General features: G+C 41.0%; 1 protein-coding gene across 9 annotated transcripts in view; it reads left to right on the top strand.

Moving 5' to 3' along the window:
* Positions 1-4,034: 4,034 nt before the first annotated feature.
* Positions 4,035-18,021, top strand: part of LOC112260125 (collagen alpha-1(XXV) chain) — a 337,796-nt gene continuing 323,809 nt past the window's right edge. For 7 of the 9 annotated variants that reach the window (XM_042328517.1, XM_024434986.2, XM_024434985.2 and 4 more), the window contains exons 1-2: positions 4,036-4,662; positions 4,843-4,918. In XM_042328517.1, the coding sequence (XP_042184451.1) occupies positions 4,411-4,662; positions 4,843-4,918 (328 nt within the window). In that variant the 5' untranslated portion in view covers positions 4,036-4,410. Of the gene's footprint in view, positions 4,663-4,842; positions 4,919-18,021 lie in introns of all 9 variants that reach the window. The other 2 variants (XM_042328516.1, XM_042328515.1) reach the window with 2 other exon arrangements.

Raw genomic sequence — 18,021 nt, 5'->3', positions numbered from 1 at the left:
TTTCACACTTTTTAGTGTAAATGGTTTTTAAAATCTTTTTTTAGGCCTATCCAGAATGTCGCTAGTTCGTCATGACCGGAGTAAACGGCCTGCTCCTCAGTCTCAGTTGCTAATATATGCATATTATTATTAGTATTGGATAGAAAACACTCTAAAGTTTCCAAAACTGTCAAAATATTGTCTGTGAGTATAACCGAACTGATATTACAGGCGAAACCCTGAGGAAAATCAAACCAAGAAGTGGCTTCTATTTTGAAAATTCCTGCCTTTGCTCCATTTAAAGGGACATCAACCAGATTCCTTTTCCTATCGCTTCCTCAAGGCGTCAACAGTCTTTAGACATAGTTTCAGGCTTTTATTTTGAAAAATGAGCGAGAAAGATAACATCTCGTCATTGTATGGCCGGGTGCCAGCAGCGTTTTGTATACACAACAGAGTTTGGGCATTTCACCACTATATATCTACAATACAAAATTGATAATACAACCATACAACAATATTACAATGTACTTATGTGTAGAGTGCATGTGCTAGCGTTTGTGTGCGTATGCGTGTGTCTGTACCTGTGAGTGTGTCTGTACCTGTGTGTGTGTCCCTTCACAGTCCCCACTGTTCCATAAGGTGTGTTTTTATCTGTTTTTTAAAATCTGATTCTACTGCTTGCATCAGTTTCAATATACTTCCATGGAGTCATGGCTCTATGTAGTACTGTGCACTAGTCTGTTCTGGACTTGGGAATTGTGAAGAGACCTCTGGTGGCATGTTTTGTGGGTATGCATAGGTGTCCGATGTCACGTCCTGACCTTAGTTCCTTTTTATGTCTCTGTTTTAGTTTGGTCAGGGCGTGAGTTGGGATGGGCATTCTATATTTTTGTTCTAGGTTTTGTATTTCTGTGTTTGGCCTGGTATGGTTCCCAATCAGAGACAGCTGTCGATCGTTGTCTCTGATTGAGAACCATACTTAGGTAGCCTGTTTTCCCACTATGAGGTGTGGGTAGTTATTTTCTGTTTAGTGTTTTTGTTGCACCTTGCAGAACTGTTAATTTGTTGTTTTTGTTCGAGTATTCATCTTTATTAAAAGTATTATGAATACGTACCACGCTGCACTTTGGTCCTCTTCTCCTTCTCCCAACGATTAATCGTTACATCCGAGCTGTGTGCAAGTAGTTTAAACAGACAGCTCTGTGCATTCAGCTTGTCACTACTTCTTACAAAAACAAGTACTGATGAAGTCAATCTCTCCTCCACTTTGAGAGATTCACGTGCATATCATTAATGTTAGCTCTCCGTGTACATTTAAATGCCAGATGTGCTGCCTTGTTCTGAGCCAATTGTCATTTTCCTAAGTCCCTTTGTGGCACCTGACCACTCGACTGAACAGTAGGACCTGCCTTGTTGATAGTGTTAAGAAGGCAGAGCAAAGCTTTAGTATGAACAGACTTCTCCCTATCTCAGCTACTGTTGTATCAACATGTTTTCACCATGGCAGTTTACAACTCAGGTTTACTCCAAGCAGTTTTGTCACCTCAACTTGCCCAATTTCCACATTATTCATTACAAGATTTAGTTGAGGTTTAGGGTTTAGGGAATGATTTGTGCCAAATATCAATGCTTTTAGTTTTTGAAAAATGAAGGACAAACTTATTCCTTGCCACCCATTCTGAAACAAACTGCAGCTCTTTGTTAAGTGTTCCAAGGCATTTCAGTCGCTGATGTGTATAGTGTTGAGTCATCCACATACATACATAGAAGCATATAATACCTCTGTCCTCCTGCAAAATAACATGCAGATAGATTACGGAAGAAACATACCAGTTGAATACTTAGCCACTAGATGGGAGTGTCACATAAGGAATGAAGCTCAGTAGGCCTATTGCAAAATGCACTGGTAAGGCACTAGACTTAATATAAGTGTCAGCTCCGAGATGACTGGAAAATCCACTGGATATATGCAGTGAGTGACTGTCCTCACCTCACCTTGTCACAAAGTATATATTATTAGAAGAGATATAAAAAGATATACAGAATTCTGTAACAGATTGTATAAACCGGGTGGTTCGACAACCAGGTTAACTCTGGAAAAACCTCATCCGGTATTTTTTGTATTGACAGAAAAGCAATTGATGAGCCAATATTGTTCAAAGTTGTTCTGTTAAATGTATGTATGTGATGGAAGAGACGGACCAGTGGCCGGAAGGGTGCTGGTACAAGCCCCAGGCCAGGCAATGAAAGTGGCAACTTTCATCAATCAAAGGGCTGCTGGTCTCTGGTCCCTGGTACCATTTACTGTCATTGTATCCTTGAACAAGGTTCTTAACCGCTGTAATCCTCCAGCAGCGCTGTTGTGCTTTTGTTCTGTGTTTGGGTATTATGACAGCTGATTATGACAGCTGATACATTTCTGTTGAAATAGGGACAATGAATGATCTGTTTTATTTCTATGTACTGGGTACACATGTAATAAATCATTACTTGTTTGTTACATTTTTTATCATCACATACACTGGATAAGTGCAGTGAAATCAAATCAAACCAAATCACATTTTATTTGTCACATGGCCGAATACAACAGCTGTAGTAGACATTACAGTGAATGCTTATATACAAGCCCTTAAACAACAATGCAGTTTTAAGAAAAATAAGTGTTAAGTAAAAGATAGATATGTACAAAATTTAAAATAACAAATAATTACACAGCAGCAGTAAAATAACAATAGCGAGGCTATTGTGGGGCGGCAGGTAGCCTAGTGGTTAGAGCGTTGGACTAGTAACCGAAAGGTTGCAAGCTCAAATCCCTTGAGCTGACAAGGTAAAAATCTGTCATTCTGCCCCTGAACAAGGCAGTTAACGCACTGTTCATAGGCTGTCATTGAAAATAAGAATTTAGTCTTAACGGACTTGCCTAGTTAAATAAAGGTAAAATAAAAAAATATACAGTGGGTACTGGTACAAAGCCAGGGGGCACATTGGTCCCAGGTGTTGAGGGTCGGCAACAACACCTCTGCCACACTGACCCTCAACACAGGGGCCCCTCACAGGTGTGTGCTTAGTCCCCTCCTATACCTTGTGTTCACTCATGACTCCATCTCCATCAACAAGTTTTCTGACGACACGACGATGTACAATGATCTCAGACGCGATGAGACAGCCTACAGGGTGGAGGTCAGAGACTTGGCAGTGTTGTGCCAGGACAACAACCTCTCCTTCAATGTCAGAAAGACCAAGTAGCTGATCGTGGACTACAGGAGAAAGAGGGAAAAGCACCCATCCACATCGACGGGGCTACAGTGGAGCCAGTAGAGAGGAAATTTGCAAATAAATTCATTAAAAATCCTACAATGTGATTTTCTGGATTATTTTTTCTAATTTTGTCTGTCATAGTTGAAGTGTACCTATGATGAAAATTACAGGCCTCTCTCATCTTTTTAAGTGGGAGAACTTGCACAATTGGTGGCTGACTAAATACTTTTTTGCCCCACTGTAGCTCCCCTGAACCTGTAGAAACTAGTACCACCTCATTTGAAAATCCCACCTTTCGAGTGTGGGAAAACAGTTGGACAAGGAAGATGGGCTCCCGTCAGGCTATAGTCTTTACAAAGCCAGGGAAAATGAGTCAACCTAGATTTCTGGCAACGCCGTGGCAAATAGGAACATCGTTGAGACAAGTCCAATGCCAGTGGTCACAGACGTCAGTTCAACGTCTAGTATTGATTTACATTTGGTTGAGTTGTCAACTAACATGAAATCCATTTTTAAAAAATCTGTCATTGGATTTAGGTTAAAACTTGGGTAAAAAAAGACATGACTTTAAGTTGATGACTTTTTGCAAAACCAATTAGTTTCCCACACTTTGATTCAATGTCATCACATACATTTTTTTGGATTGAATTGTCTTGGATCCAGAAGCATGAGAGGAGCCTGTCAATAAATTATGTTAATTACACAGGACATATTTGGAGGCTGTTACTGTAATAATGAAAGGGAGCATGCCCTGTTATGTGCACTGTGAAGTGCGATTTCTGCTCTCATTGTAATAGCCTATACCTTTCCAGTTTTAGTTTTCATGGGTTTACTGCAAGTAGCTTAAGGTGTCGATTATTATTTTCTCCAGCAGTGCAATTACTTTGGAGGAGTTGCTTCAAGCCGTGAAATCAGTCACAGGTTGCACTGTTTTGCAGCGTCTCAGAGCGAGGGTCTTTGGTGAGAGCGGTTCACTGTCGCTGTCGGACCAGTTTGTTTACCTCATTGTGCGTTGACATTGCGTCGTCTGACACATAGGCTAGACATAATAGAGCTTGAGTGCCTGAATTTAAATCATTCTTGGCCGACTGTACATGCAGATTGCGTTTAGTTTAGCATGGTCAAGCAATTGTTATAAAGGTTGTAGAGACCAAAGTGCGTGGGGAAAAAATGGAGAGAGAAACGACATCTTTGAAGCAGCAATATTGCTGCACAACTGTTATGAACGTTATCTCGTCTTTATTCTCTGTAGCGTCCCTTGCCTTTTGCATATTATTAAGTGTACAAACATCAGCGATCGCGGACAGAGTCCTGGATTTGGAAACTGGACATGGCGAGCAATTCTTTCACAGGGTCCCCAGTTTTTCTGTGGATCAGTTTAATTCATTGATTCAAGAGAGAGTGGATGAGCTCCTGTCACAGGTAAGCAAGCATCTCACGTGCACTTGCTAGCAATATGGTCAGGTTGGCAAATGACTGAACGCTTGTATGCTATGATTATTTATATAACAATATGAGTGTATTCCCTAATCGGTTTTAGTCTTTAATCTACCCTCTGCTCTCTTATGTAATTTAGCCTGATGTTTTTTTTTTAATTTACAGCGCTCCTATGAAAATTTATCGAAGGTACGGATTGCCCGACAAGTTAGCCATACTCCTGATTGCAACTGTCCCCCAGGTAAGAGCACGTTTATTAATACACCTTTACCATCACAATGTGTTATTGAGTTTGTTTAACAATAGTGATAAAGTAGCCTATCATAAGGAAGCTATCCTATTGTAAGAATGCTATCCTGTAGGCCTATCTACCTTGTGTTTAGAACAGTGTCCGCACTAGGATGCTTTCAACTACATTGATCAAAAACATCAGTCACATTGCATAGGAGACATGAGACAACCATGGTGGTTTACATAGCCTTTACATTTATTAACCTGCATGGGGCAATGATGTATAAATACTGAGCAGTCTATTTTCAAACCATTTAATTCCTGGAGCAAATACCAGAAAATATAGTTAGCCTAATATGAAGCTCCCAAATTTGGTATTTTATGATAGGCTACAATTGCTTTTTTCTATGCATTTCAATTATGGGATTGTTCCCAGAGGAGAGACTGGTCACTTAAGAGCATGATGTGACACTATTCTTGTCTTTCCTGGTGTGTTGATAGTTGAGGGGAATATGAAGGATGCAGACAGCTGAATCACTGCTACAGCAAACAGAAAGAGCAGTGTTTAACAGCTATACATGGAGGCGCTGAGAAGTTGTGTGAAGAGTGAGTGGGGCAGTGTCTCAAAGCCTGCTCAGTACTCTTGCATATTTTACCCTCTGATAGGTTACATAGCCTACAGTCATGCACATGTGCTGATATTAGTCACACACATAGCAAGGATGCAGACAACAGTAGACTAATTGTGTTCATGTAGACCATAACTATTAGTTAGCCATAAAAAGCTCATAAGTGATTTTATATTTTTGTGTAACATCAATACAGTCTAAGGGCAGGCATATAATTGTAAAATAAATTTAAAAAACACATGTTCCTCAAAATAACCTACCCTACTGTCTGGTATACCACACTGTCTGTTATAAGGATTCCTTTTTTCAAGGTATTTATTACACTGTATTACCTTGATAATCCAGTGAAATAACCAGTTTTCAACAGCAGATGGAAACACTTATTCTTGGAATACTGATCAAGATCACAATAATAAGGTATTATATGTGGTTATGTGCTTTTTAGGAGATTATGTTGGGGTGTTTTTGCTACACTGTCCTCTTGCTTTTATAGAATCAATAGAGGCACACTGCACACTGAATGACATACATGTCTAGTATAAAACAGGCATTTGTCACACTAGTAATTTGTCTATGCAATAATTTTCTTCTTGAACATTGCTCAATAAATTAATAACATTGTAGTAGACATTGAACAATGTCGTATTAGGCTATTGTTTGCTGTGCCGTTAGAGTGAATGAGGAACATGAATGATGGATGGCTCTGCAACATGGGTCACGTTATTATTAAGTGCACTTTTGTCCATCAGTCATATCTTACACATGTTCATGATCAAGAAACTCAACCAGGAGGATATATTAGATGAGGTAGTCTGACTATTCATTGTTGAGCTTTGCTTCTAGAGACCCACATGATGTACATGCTTTTGTTCCAACCATGTACTCATACACCTATTCAATTAATGAAGAGTTCGATGATTAGTTGAATTGGAAGTATTTTAGTGTAAAGAACATCACACTGCTGGCTAGTGATTACCACTTGCTCCACTTCTGCCACGCAAACACACGTGACCACCTTACCCAGTCGCACAATCGAAAAGCTAGCTACTTGGCAGGGGAAGTGTGGACACATCCCCATGTGCTACACTAGGCTACAACAAAAGCTTGTACACAAGGATTTCACCGTCATTATCATATGAAGACATCATTGGAAATATTTCAAGGGTTGTAAGAGTATGGTATGGTGCAGTGTTGTACATTCTATAGCAAGTCCAGCTTTTACCATACTATTGCCAATGCTTGCTTGGAAAGCCTCGTTTTTAAACCAAGTGCCTCCTTTCTCTATCTGAATGGATTCACTCAACGTAATCCTTGCTGTGGTCACAGCCTGTGGCTTAGGCACAGAACCGTAATGTCTTTTTCAGTCTGCCAGAGTTGATGGAGCTGAACCTCAGACAGAGGGATGAGCCATAGCTTCAGGATATTCTCCAGGTTGGCACTTCCCATTGCAAAACATTTCAGGTTTAGCACACAAAGTAATCTATGTTTAAAGTGGAACTGATAGTGTTTTAACTACTTTCCAGATATGAAACAATAGGCAATCATAATTTCAGTAAAAAAATATGAAATTCCTAGTTTATGCTACAAAACCAACTTTATAAAGAGGTTTTAAAAATAGGTTCCATATTTGACTCAACGAATCCATGATGTACACTAAGGCATTGTTGGCAGAATAGATGGATGCAGTTCAATGGTTGATTAATATAATTCACCAATACATTTCTGGTTAGTCAAAAAAGTATTGCTATCAGGTTGTAAATCACAGCTGGCTTGGTACATCATTTGCTGCTTCCATTCGGGATGCACTGTTTCAGTTTCAGTGACTCAATATTCTGGACAAAAATGGACGAAGGCTGGGAATGTCATACAATCAAACTAGCAAGGGAAATTATCAAAAGTCATTCATAACGTGGCTAATAGGCTAGCGTATCTATTTATATAGCAAGCTAAAAACACGGAGCCTAACGTTAGCTAGATAGTTAGCTAGCTGCTAGGAGGATGTAATTTCATGCCATTGGAGCAGTGGGTGAGTGACTGACTTTTCCCCCTCATATCGTTTTTCGGTGGCTATACACAGCTAGAGATGTAGCTGCCATTTGGTTGGCTAGCAAGAACTTGAACGATTGTAATTGTTAGCATATCTTTTCCATTTGCAAATTCAGAACAACTGATGAATTTACGAATGCGCAACACCCTCTGAATATGACTGGTGTCAGTAAACTTAGACAAAAAATGTAATAATTAGTCAAGAACACTCTAGATAAGATTTGAACAGCCTAACCAGCTCTGCTACGGCGAGTAAAATGATCAGACTGAGGTGTTCTCTCATTTGTGTCTGGAAGTAGCTAGCTAGCAAGCTAGCCGACTTTAACCAGTTAGCTTGGGTGCTTCGTTGGGACAAATATGCATCGGCAGGCAAGCTGCAGAAGGACGAGGAGGCTACAATTCCCCATTGTTTATCAGTGGAATTTTGATGGCAAATGGCTTGTTTGTATAAATGCCTACTGTTGATTGGCTATAGCAATCGGTCTGTGTAGATGTTTTTATTCAGTTTTATTTACTGCAGTGTCTACTAATTGTCCAAACACATGGCCGCTTTCCCACTCTATATTGCTATGCAATTTTCACAAATGCCTTAGAATGCTAGGGAATTAAGTATACTAAGAATTTGTGAAAATGATTATATCTAAGTGGTCGCTTGTCAGATTTGTTTTAAGTGTTGTTCTTCTTGGGAGTGAAAATGAACAGATTTGAATAAGATTTCATGTTGCTAAAATGCTGTCAGTTCCACTGTAAATGCAACAAAGAGATTGCTAACAATAGTGCACTGCAATAAAAGACACAGTTACACTCACCAGATGATGATCATTTGAAACTTCTTGTTGAAAGTCATTCTTGAAAGGGGAGAAACTAACAAATGAGCAACAGCATCGTCTTTGATAACACCTGCTGCAGCCACTGCAAACTAGCCATCAACAAAAGCTAGCTAGCTAGACCGTGGGAAAACATCTGCTTGCTATTCAAGAAGGCAAAAGTTTACATACATTTTTGTAAAAAAAAACGTTCCCACCCATTAAGTTAAATTGTGAATGGTTAATTCCACTGTCACTCCAAAATTTTGCCCTAATACCGTTGAATGGCAGATACATTTATCTAGCTTCGGATGGCCTAGCCAATGGCTGACTTAGCTAGCTAGATTTACCTCCCCAGAGACCAGCAAATAAATGTTTTTTTCTTCAGTGTTAACCCTTTCTTTTACAACAAAATCTGAAGAAATTAAATCAGAACATCATTGAAAATAATATCATTATCATCATTATTTTATAAATCCTTAGCCCTTCTCTGAAGAAGGCCCATTTTCCCCCACTGTGTTTGGGTTAGTAATAATTTGTAGTGTTGCCCTATTTTCCCTCAGCACACTATTTTGAATGTCTAAAGAATCCATGTGTTGTTCTGAAATATGAACACAGAAATACTGGACATTTTGAACTCTGGACATATTGGACATTTTGGTGATTTGGCAAAATTACTACAATCATGGTCTTGGACTCGCATTTTCCTGGTTTTGATCTTGATTCGGTCTCAATTTGCTTTGGTCTTACATTGTATATTCACACCCCACCTCTCTCAATCCCCCTCGACACCCCCTTTAAGTTACGCTTCAGAAACCTTGGCAGCCAAACGCATGCCAAAGGCCTTAGGGAAAAGAACAACAGCATATAATATGAATGTGTGGTGTATGACTGTTTTTTCAGTCTTGCTTGTCAATGAAAGGGGTCAACGAAAGGGCATAATGCTGCTTTAGCGCAACTCTGAAATGGATCATTACAGATATTTGTTATCACTCTGCGTGTTTCACTCATCTGTTATCGCACAGTAAAGCCTGGTGTATTTTGCAGTGGCAGTAGCAACACACAAGGCTACACAGACACATGCCCAACATGTCAAACAGCCAGAGGAATCGCTCCCTCTCAACTCTCTGTGATGGGATTGGGTTACAAGCTAGTGCTTTTCCCTCCAGACTCTCACAACCAGATGGCCTGATCGTTTGCGTTTTACCAATCTTCTTAGACATCAGCAGCAACTACTAAAACAGGTCATTAATAAGTGGCAGGTCAGATTGAGCCATCTGTGTGGTTTGGCACTGGGAGGTGCATGCATGCATGCATACATTGGCTGAGTAATTACTGAGTGCAAGGTAAAGCTAAGCAGACTCCCAGCTAGCCACAGAGACAGCTGCTTCTCATTAGCAGTAGGGCCTGGAGACATGTGCTGGAGTCTGGGACCACAGTGGGGGAGCCATCCTGGACTGCAGTCTATAGTGGTGCCCTCTTTTTATACTGTGGTATGTCTGTGTGTGTGTGGATGTGCATGCGCAATTGCGAAATGGAGGGACAGACACAATGAGAGATAAAATAAACATTAAGAGCATTCCCTCAGGTTAGAGAGGAAGAAAAGGCTGATAGCATGAGTTATGAGCAATGCCACAATGCCAGGCTGCACTGAAAAGGTAAGCACTGTGCACTGTACAACTGTTCTCTGTAAATGTACAGGATTATACTGTAAACTGTATGTTTTACAGTGAAGTTCTCCCTGAAATTAAAACAATACACTTGTACATAATACACATTTAAATCAAATTAGTAACAACATTAACCACAGCATTAACCACAGCATTGACAATAGAAGTAACAACAGTTAACACATACAGGGCTTTCAGAAAGTATTTCACACCCCTTAATCTTTTCCACATTTTGTGTTACAAAGTGGGATTACAATTGATTTAATTGTCATTTTTTTGTCAACGATCTAGACAAAATGCTCTGTAATGTAAAAATAAAAATAAAACACTAACATGTCTTGATTAGATACAATTGAAGTCAGAAGTTTACATACACCTTAGCCAAATACATTTAAACTCAGTTTTTCACAATTCCTGACATTTAATCAGAGTAAAAATTCCCTGTTTTAGGTCACTTTATTTTAAGAATGTGAGATGTCAGAATAATAGAGAATGATTCATTTAATTTTTTATTTTATTTCTTTCATCACATTCCCAGTGGGTCAGAAGTTTACATACACTCAATTAGTATTTGGTAGCATTGCCTTCAAATGGTTTAACATGGGTCAAACATTTTGGGTAGCCTTCCACAACCTTCCCACAATAAGCCCATTCCTCCTGACAGAGCTGATGTAACTGAGTCAGGTTTGTAGGACTCCTTGCTTGCACACACTTTTTCAGTTCTGCCCACAAATGTACTATGGGATTGATGTCAGGTCTTTTGTGATGGCCACACCAATACCTTGACTTGGTTGTCCTTAAGCTATTTTGCCACAACTTTGGAAGTATGCTTGGGGTCAGTGTCCATTTGGAAGACCCATTTGCAACCAAGCAAACCATAGTCTGGCTTTTTTATGGCGGTTTTGGAGCAGTGGCTTCTTCCTGGCTGAGCGACCTTTCAGGTTATGTCGATATGGGACTCGTTTTACTGTGGATATAGATACTTTTGTACCTGTTTCCTCCAGCATCTTCAGAAGGTCCTTTGATGTTGTTCTGGGATTGATTTGCACTTTTCATACCAAAGTACGTCCATCTCTAGGAGACAGTACCTTCAGGTGTTTGGACATTGCTCCCAAGGATGAAACAGACTTATGGAGGTATACACTTGCTTTTCTGAGGTCTTGGCTGATTTATTTTGATTTTCCAATGATGTCAAGCAAAGAGGCACTGAGTTTGAAGTTAGGCCTTGAAATACATCCACAGGTACACCTCAAATTGATTCAAATGATGTCAGTTAGCCTATCAGAAGCTTCTAAAGCCATAACATCATTTTCTGGAATTTTCCAAGCTGTTTCAAGACAAAGTCAATTTAGTGTATGTAAACTTCTGACCCACTGGCATTGTGATACAGTGAATTCTAAGTGAAATAATCTGTCTGTAAACAATTGTTGGATAAAATGATTGTGTCATGCACAAAGTAGATGTCCTAACCGACTTGCTTAAACCATAGTTTGTTAAGAAGTAATTTGTGGAGTGGTTGAAAAACGAGTTTTAATTTTTAATTTTATTTACTTCACCTTTATTTGAACAAGTTCTCATTTACAATTGCGACCTGGCCAAGATAAAGCATAGCAGTTCGACAGATACAACGACACAGAGTTACACATGGAGTAAAACAAACATACAGTCAATAATACAGTATAAACAAGTCTATATACAATGTGAGCAAATGAGGTGAGAAGGGAGGTAAAGGCAAAAAAGGCCATGGTGGCAAAGTAATTACAATATAGCAAGTAAAACACTGGAATGGTAGTTTTGCAATGGAAGAATGTGCAAGGTAGAAATAAAAATAATGGGGTGCAAAGGAGCAAAATAAATAAATAAATAAAATACAGTTGGGAAAGAGGTAGTTGTTTGGGCTAAATTATAGGTGGGCTATGTACAGGTGCAGTAATCTGTGAGCTGCTCTGACAGTTGGTGCTTAAAGCTAGTGAGGGAGATAAGTGTTTCCAGTTTCAGAGATTTTTGTAGTTCGTTCCAGTCATTGGCAGCAGAGAACTGGAAGGAGAGGCGGCCAAAGAAAGAATTGGTTTTGGGGGTGACTAGAGAGATATACCTGCTAGAGCGTGTGCTACAGGTGGGAGATGCTATGGTGACCAGCGAACTGAGATAAGGGGGACTTTACCTAGCAGGGTCTTGTAGATGACATGGAGCCAGTGGGTTTGGCGACGAGTATGAAGCGAGGGCAGCCAACGAGAGCGTACAGGTCGCAATGGTGGGTAGTATATGGGGCTTTGGTGACAAAACGGATTGCACTGTGATAGACTGCATCCAATTTGTTGAGTAGGGTATTGGAGGCTATTTTGTAAATTACATCGCCAAAGTCGAGGATTGGTAGGATGGTCAGTTTTACAATGGTATGTTTGGCAGCATGAGTGAAGGATGCTTTGTTGCGAAATATAGGAAGCCAATTCTAGATTTAACTTTGGATTGGAGTTGTTTGATATGGGTCTGGAAGGAGAGTTTACAGTCTAACCAGACACCTAAGTATTTGTAGTTGTCCACGTATTCGAAGTCAGAGCTGTCCAGAGTAGTGATGTTGGACAGGCGGGTAGGTGCAGGTAGCGATCGGTTGAAGAGCATGCATTTAGTTTTACTTGTATTTAAGAGCAATTGGAGGCCACGGAAGGAGAGTTGTATGGCATTGAAGCTTGCTTGGAGGGTTGTTAACACAGTGTCCAAAGAAGGGCCAGAAGTATACAGAATGGTGTCGTCTGCGTAGAGGTGGATCAGAGACTCACCAGCAGCAAGAGCGACCTCATTGATGTATACAGAGAAGAGAGTCGGTCCAAGAATTGATCCCTGTGGCACCCCCATAGAGACTGCCAGAGGTTCCGGACAGCAGACCCTCCGATTTGACACACTGAACTCTATCAGAGAAGTAGTTGGTGAACCAGGCGAGGCAATCATTTGAGAAACCAAGGCTGTCGAGTCTCCCGATGAGGATGTGGTGATTGACAGAGTCGAAAGCCTTGGCCAGATCAATGAATACGGCTGCACAGTAATGTTTATCGATGGCGGTTAAGATATCGTTTAGGACTTTGAGCGTGGCTGAGGTGCACCCACGACCAGCTCTGAAACCAGATTGCATAGCAGAGAAGGTATGGTGAGATTCGAAATGGTCGGTAATCTGTTTGTTGACTTGGCTTTCGAAGACCTTAGAAAGGCATGGTAGGGTAGATATAGGTCTGTAGCAGTTTGGGTCAAGAGTGTCCCCCCCTTTGAAGAGGGGGATGACCGCAGCTGCTTTCTAATCTTTGGGATTCTCAAACAACACGAAAGAGAGGTTGAACAGGCTAGTAATAGGGGTGGCAACAATTTCGGCAGATAATTTTAGAAAGAAAGGGTCCAGATTGTCTAGCCCGGCTGATTTGTAGGGGTCCAGATTTTGCAGCTCTTTCAGAACATCAGCTGAACAGATTTGGGAGAAGGAGAAATGGGGAAGGCTTGGGCGAGTTGCTGTTGGGGGTGCAGTGCTGTTGACCGGGGTAGGAGTAGCCAGGTGGAAAGCATGGCCAGCGTAGAAAAATGCTTATTGAAATTCTCAATTATGGTGGATTTATCAGTGGTGACAGTGTTTCCTATCTTCAGTGCAATGGGCAGCTGGGAGGAGGTGTTCTTATTCTCCATGGACTTTACAGTGTCCCAGAACTTTTTTGAGTTAGTGTTGCAGGAAGCAAATTTCTGCTTGAAGAAGCTAGCCTTGGCTTTTCTAACTGCCTGTGTATAATGGTTTCTAGCTTTCCTGAACAGCTGCATATCACGGGGGCTGTTCGATGCTAATGCAGAATGCCATAGGATGTTTTTGTGTTGGTTAAGGGCAGTCAGCTCTGGGGAGAACCAAGGGCTATATCTGTTCCTGGTTCTAAATTTCTTGAATGGGGCATGTTTATTTAAGATGGTTAGGAAGGCATTTAAAAAAGAATCCAGGCATCCTCTACTGACGGGATGAGATCAATATCCTTCCAGGATACCCTGGCCAGGTCGATTAGAAAGGCCTGCTTGCTGAAGTGTTTCAGGGAGCGTTTTACAGTGATGAGTGGAGGTCGTTTGACCGCTGACCCATTACGGATGCAGGCAATGAGGCAGTGATCGCTGAGATCTTGGTTGAAGACAGAAGAGGTGTATTTAGAGGGCAAGTTGGTTAGGATGATATCTATGAGGGTGCCCGTGTTTAAGGCTTTGGGGAGGTACCTGGTAGGTTCATTGATAATTTGTGTGAGATTGAGGGCATCAAGTTTAGATTGTAGGATGGCTGGGGTGTTAAGCATGTTCCAGTTTAGGTCGCCTAGCAGCACGAGCTCTGAAGATAGATGGGGGGCAATCAGTTCACATATGGTGTCCAGAGCACAGCTGTGGGCAGAGGGTGGTCTATAGCAGGCGGCAACGGTGAGAGACTTGTTTTTAGAGAGGTGGATTTTTAAAAGTAGAAGTTCAAATTGTTTGGGTACAGACCTGGATAGTAGGACAGAACTCTGCAGGCTACCTTTGCAGTAGATTGCAACACCGCCCCCTTTGGCAGTTCTATCTTGTCTGAAAATGTTGTAGTTTGGAATTAAAATTTCTGAATTGTTGGTGGTCTTCCTAAGCCAGGATTCAGACACAGCTAGAACATCCGGGTTGGCAGAGTGTGCCAAAGCAGTGAATAGAACAAACTTAGGGAGGAGGCTTCTAATGTTAACATGCATGAAACCAAGGCTATTACGGTTACAGAAGTCGTCAAAAGAGAGCGCCTGGGGAATAGGAGTGGAGCCAGGCACTGCAGGGCCTGGATTCACCTCTACATCGCCAGAGGAACATAGGAGGAGTAGAATAAGGGTGCGGCTAAAAGCAATAAGAATTGGTTGTCTAGAACGTCTGGAACAGAGAGTAAAAGGAGGTTTCTGGGGGCGATAAAATAGCATCAGGGTATAATGTACAGACAAAGGTATGGTAGGATGTGAATACAGTGGAGGTAAACCTAGGTATTGAGTGATGAAGAGAGAGATATTGTCTCTAGAAACATCATTGAAACCAGGAGATGTCATTGCATGTGTGGGTGGTGGAACTAATAGGTTGGATAAGGTTTAGTGAGCAGGACTAGAGGCTCTACAGTGAAATAAGCCAATAAACACTAACCAGAACAGCAATGGACAAGGCATATTGACATTAAGGAGAGGCATGCTTAGTCGAGTGATCAAAAGGGTCCAGTGAGTGGAGAGGTTGGTTGGGGGTCACGGCGATTTAGACAGCTAGTGACTCCAACCTAAAGTGTATGTAAACTTCCGACTTCAATTGTAAGTATTCAACTTTTTTTTGTGATAATTTTTAAAAATTATTTCACAATATACAACGCACAAGGCAGGATCACATTACAAATTCTAGCCGACCTGGTTGACACTAACATACAGTCAGGAGTCAATTATTTGAGTGCACAATGACATTTACAGAAAGGAAGTAGAGTTTACAATACAAAATATTCTGTATTAATCTCAGAAAATAAATTGTCATCCCCCATTCCCTTAACATGTAGTTCCGTTGCTTCCTCAAGAGTTGTTGATTTCTGATAGAGTTTTGCATAATATATCCCATGCATCAACTGTATTTGCCGAGCTTTGTTTATTACTGCCACTGATAAATAGGTGGCAACATTACTTTTCACAGAACACGTTCTTACCAAGCTGAGCTCTCTGTATGTTGATCCCCATAATGTTTACCCTACCCCAGGACTGCTTTACTGATGGCTAAATATTTTGACCAGCTAACATTTGCAGGCTAACCTAACTAGCCCGCCTACTCAGCTTGCTAGTCACGTGCCAGCCAGCTGCCTATTAACCAGAATGCAAACCGCCAAGTTAACAAATCCAGCATGCCCCTCGTACCAAATTAACTACATTATGTTGCTGAATAACAAATAAACATGGATGATGTTAGCTTAGCATTAGTTCCGTCCATCTTACTAGTTAAGATGGGCCTTCATGCGAAGGGGTATTCAAGGAAGGAGGGGGGCCGTAGTTGTCTGTTTCTTCCGTCTGCAGTGGGGAGAATCTGGAGGAACGGGGGGCAATGACTGGGCACCTTCTCAGCTGTAAGGCATGCCTTTGCTTCCTCCACAGTATGGAATTCTTGGAGTGTTCCATTTTTCCTGATCTTCAGGATGGCTGGGTGGAACGGGCGACGTCATCTGTCGTTTGACATGGTCGAAGGATTTCCTCTTCAGTTTGGTTTCATTGCTGTAGTCTGGGTAGAATGCCAGATTGGATCTCTCGTGTCTCGGTGGGTTCTCAAGGGCTCTGGTTCCCCACAGAATATCCACTCAGTCCTCATATCTTATCAGGCAGAATATGAGGGCGCGGGGATGGCCACGGTTATTATTGCCACTGTAGATCTGGTGTGCCTGTTGAATTTCTATCTTCCTCCATTGTAGCGATGGTATCCATTTTGGTAGATTCTCCTGAAGAAAACCTTTTGCGTCAGAACCCTCTGCGGCTTCTTCCAGGCCCACCAGACGTATGTTCAGTCTCCTCTCTCTGTCTTCAATCGATGTCATTTTCTCCTGCAGTTGCTTCACTGCATCTCGGCAGGTGGCTATGTCGTCTGTATCAGCCCTGGCACTAACTTGCATCTCATCAAAGCACATCACATGATTTTGCCTTTGCTTAGCTCTATTCCGTTTCCTTTTTATAAAAAAACCTCCCCAGTCCTTAATGATTATAAGCATAGCCATGACATGATTCAGCGACCACTATGCTTGGAAATATGGAGAGTGGTACTCAGTAATGTGTTCTTTTAGATTTGCCCCAAACATAACACTTTGTATTCAGGACAAAAAGTGAATAGCTTTGCCACATTTTTTGCATTATTACTTTGGTGCCTTGTTGCAAACAGGATGCATGTTTTGGAATATTCTGTACAGGCTTCCTTCTTTTCACTCTCAAATAGGTTAGGATTGTGGAGTAACTACAATGTTGTTGATCCATCCTCAGTTTTATCCTATCACAAACATGTTAAGCAACGTATTTAGGCTTGCCATAACAAAGGTGTTGAATACTTGTTGACTCAAGACATTTCAGCTTTTAATTTTTATTAATTTGTAAAAATGTATAAAAATGATGGTCCCGCTTTAAATGATGTTCAGCTTGTAAAGGCTTCATAAAGCCTTCATAAGCACTACATAAATGTGTTAAAGAATCTATAACTGTATGTCATGTTTTATAAAGGGTTCATAAATGTGACATAACTGTGCGACATAATCACCAATGTCAAATGTGAGCTAACCTACTATGTCGAATATGATATAAACATGTGCTGTAAATTGATGTCATATTAGTCACATTACCTGATCTCGTTCCCAGACACTTCCGCCCAAATGCACAGAAGGTCTGATGGACCAACACATCAAAATGGTCTTTCATTAGTTAGGATTAGGTTTAAAATCAAATTTGAAGAAGATACATTTTAGAATTGGGCAGGGTTTAGCAATGGTTTTGACTTTTTGACTGTGAAGTAGTGAAGATGACAAATACTTTACTCAGTAAGGTCACTCCTATTGAATTCTATGGTCACTCACACTAAGGCCAACTTTGTTTCTCAGGCTTATATGTGCTGTATGTGCAATAGCCTGGAGATGATTTTACACCAAGAAACACGGTGCGGTGCTGGACCAAGTCAGGTCTTTAACACATTAACCCACTCCCCCAATAAAAGATCAGACACAAAATGTTGGCACCATTATAACCGGTTATAATCACGGCCAGGTCTCCAGCATGGAAACAGAAGAAGAATACCTGGTGCCGTAGTCTCAGGTTGGACTACTCCAAATCCTCTTGGTTCTGACACACACACACACACACCACACACACACACAAACGCAAGCTTTGCAGGTCCATCAGCCCATTTAAATACCTCACACCCTACAGTAACTTGTGGATCATGAGAGAATTT

Source organism: Oncorhynchus tshawytscha, linkage group LG10 (assembly GCF_018296145.1).
Source record: "Oncorhynchus tshawytscha isolate Ot180627B linkage group LG10, Otsh_v2.0, whole genome shotgun sequence".
In the NCBI taxonomy this organism is placed as follows: Eukaryota; Metazoa; Chordata; class Actinopteri; order Salmoniformes; family Salmonidae; genus Oncorhynchus; species Oncorhynchus tshawytscha.
Note: the sequence above shows the minus strand (reverse complement) of the source record. Positions and strands in the feature narration are given on the sequence as shown.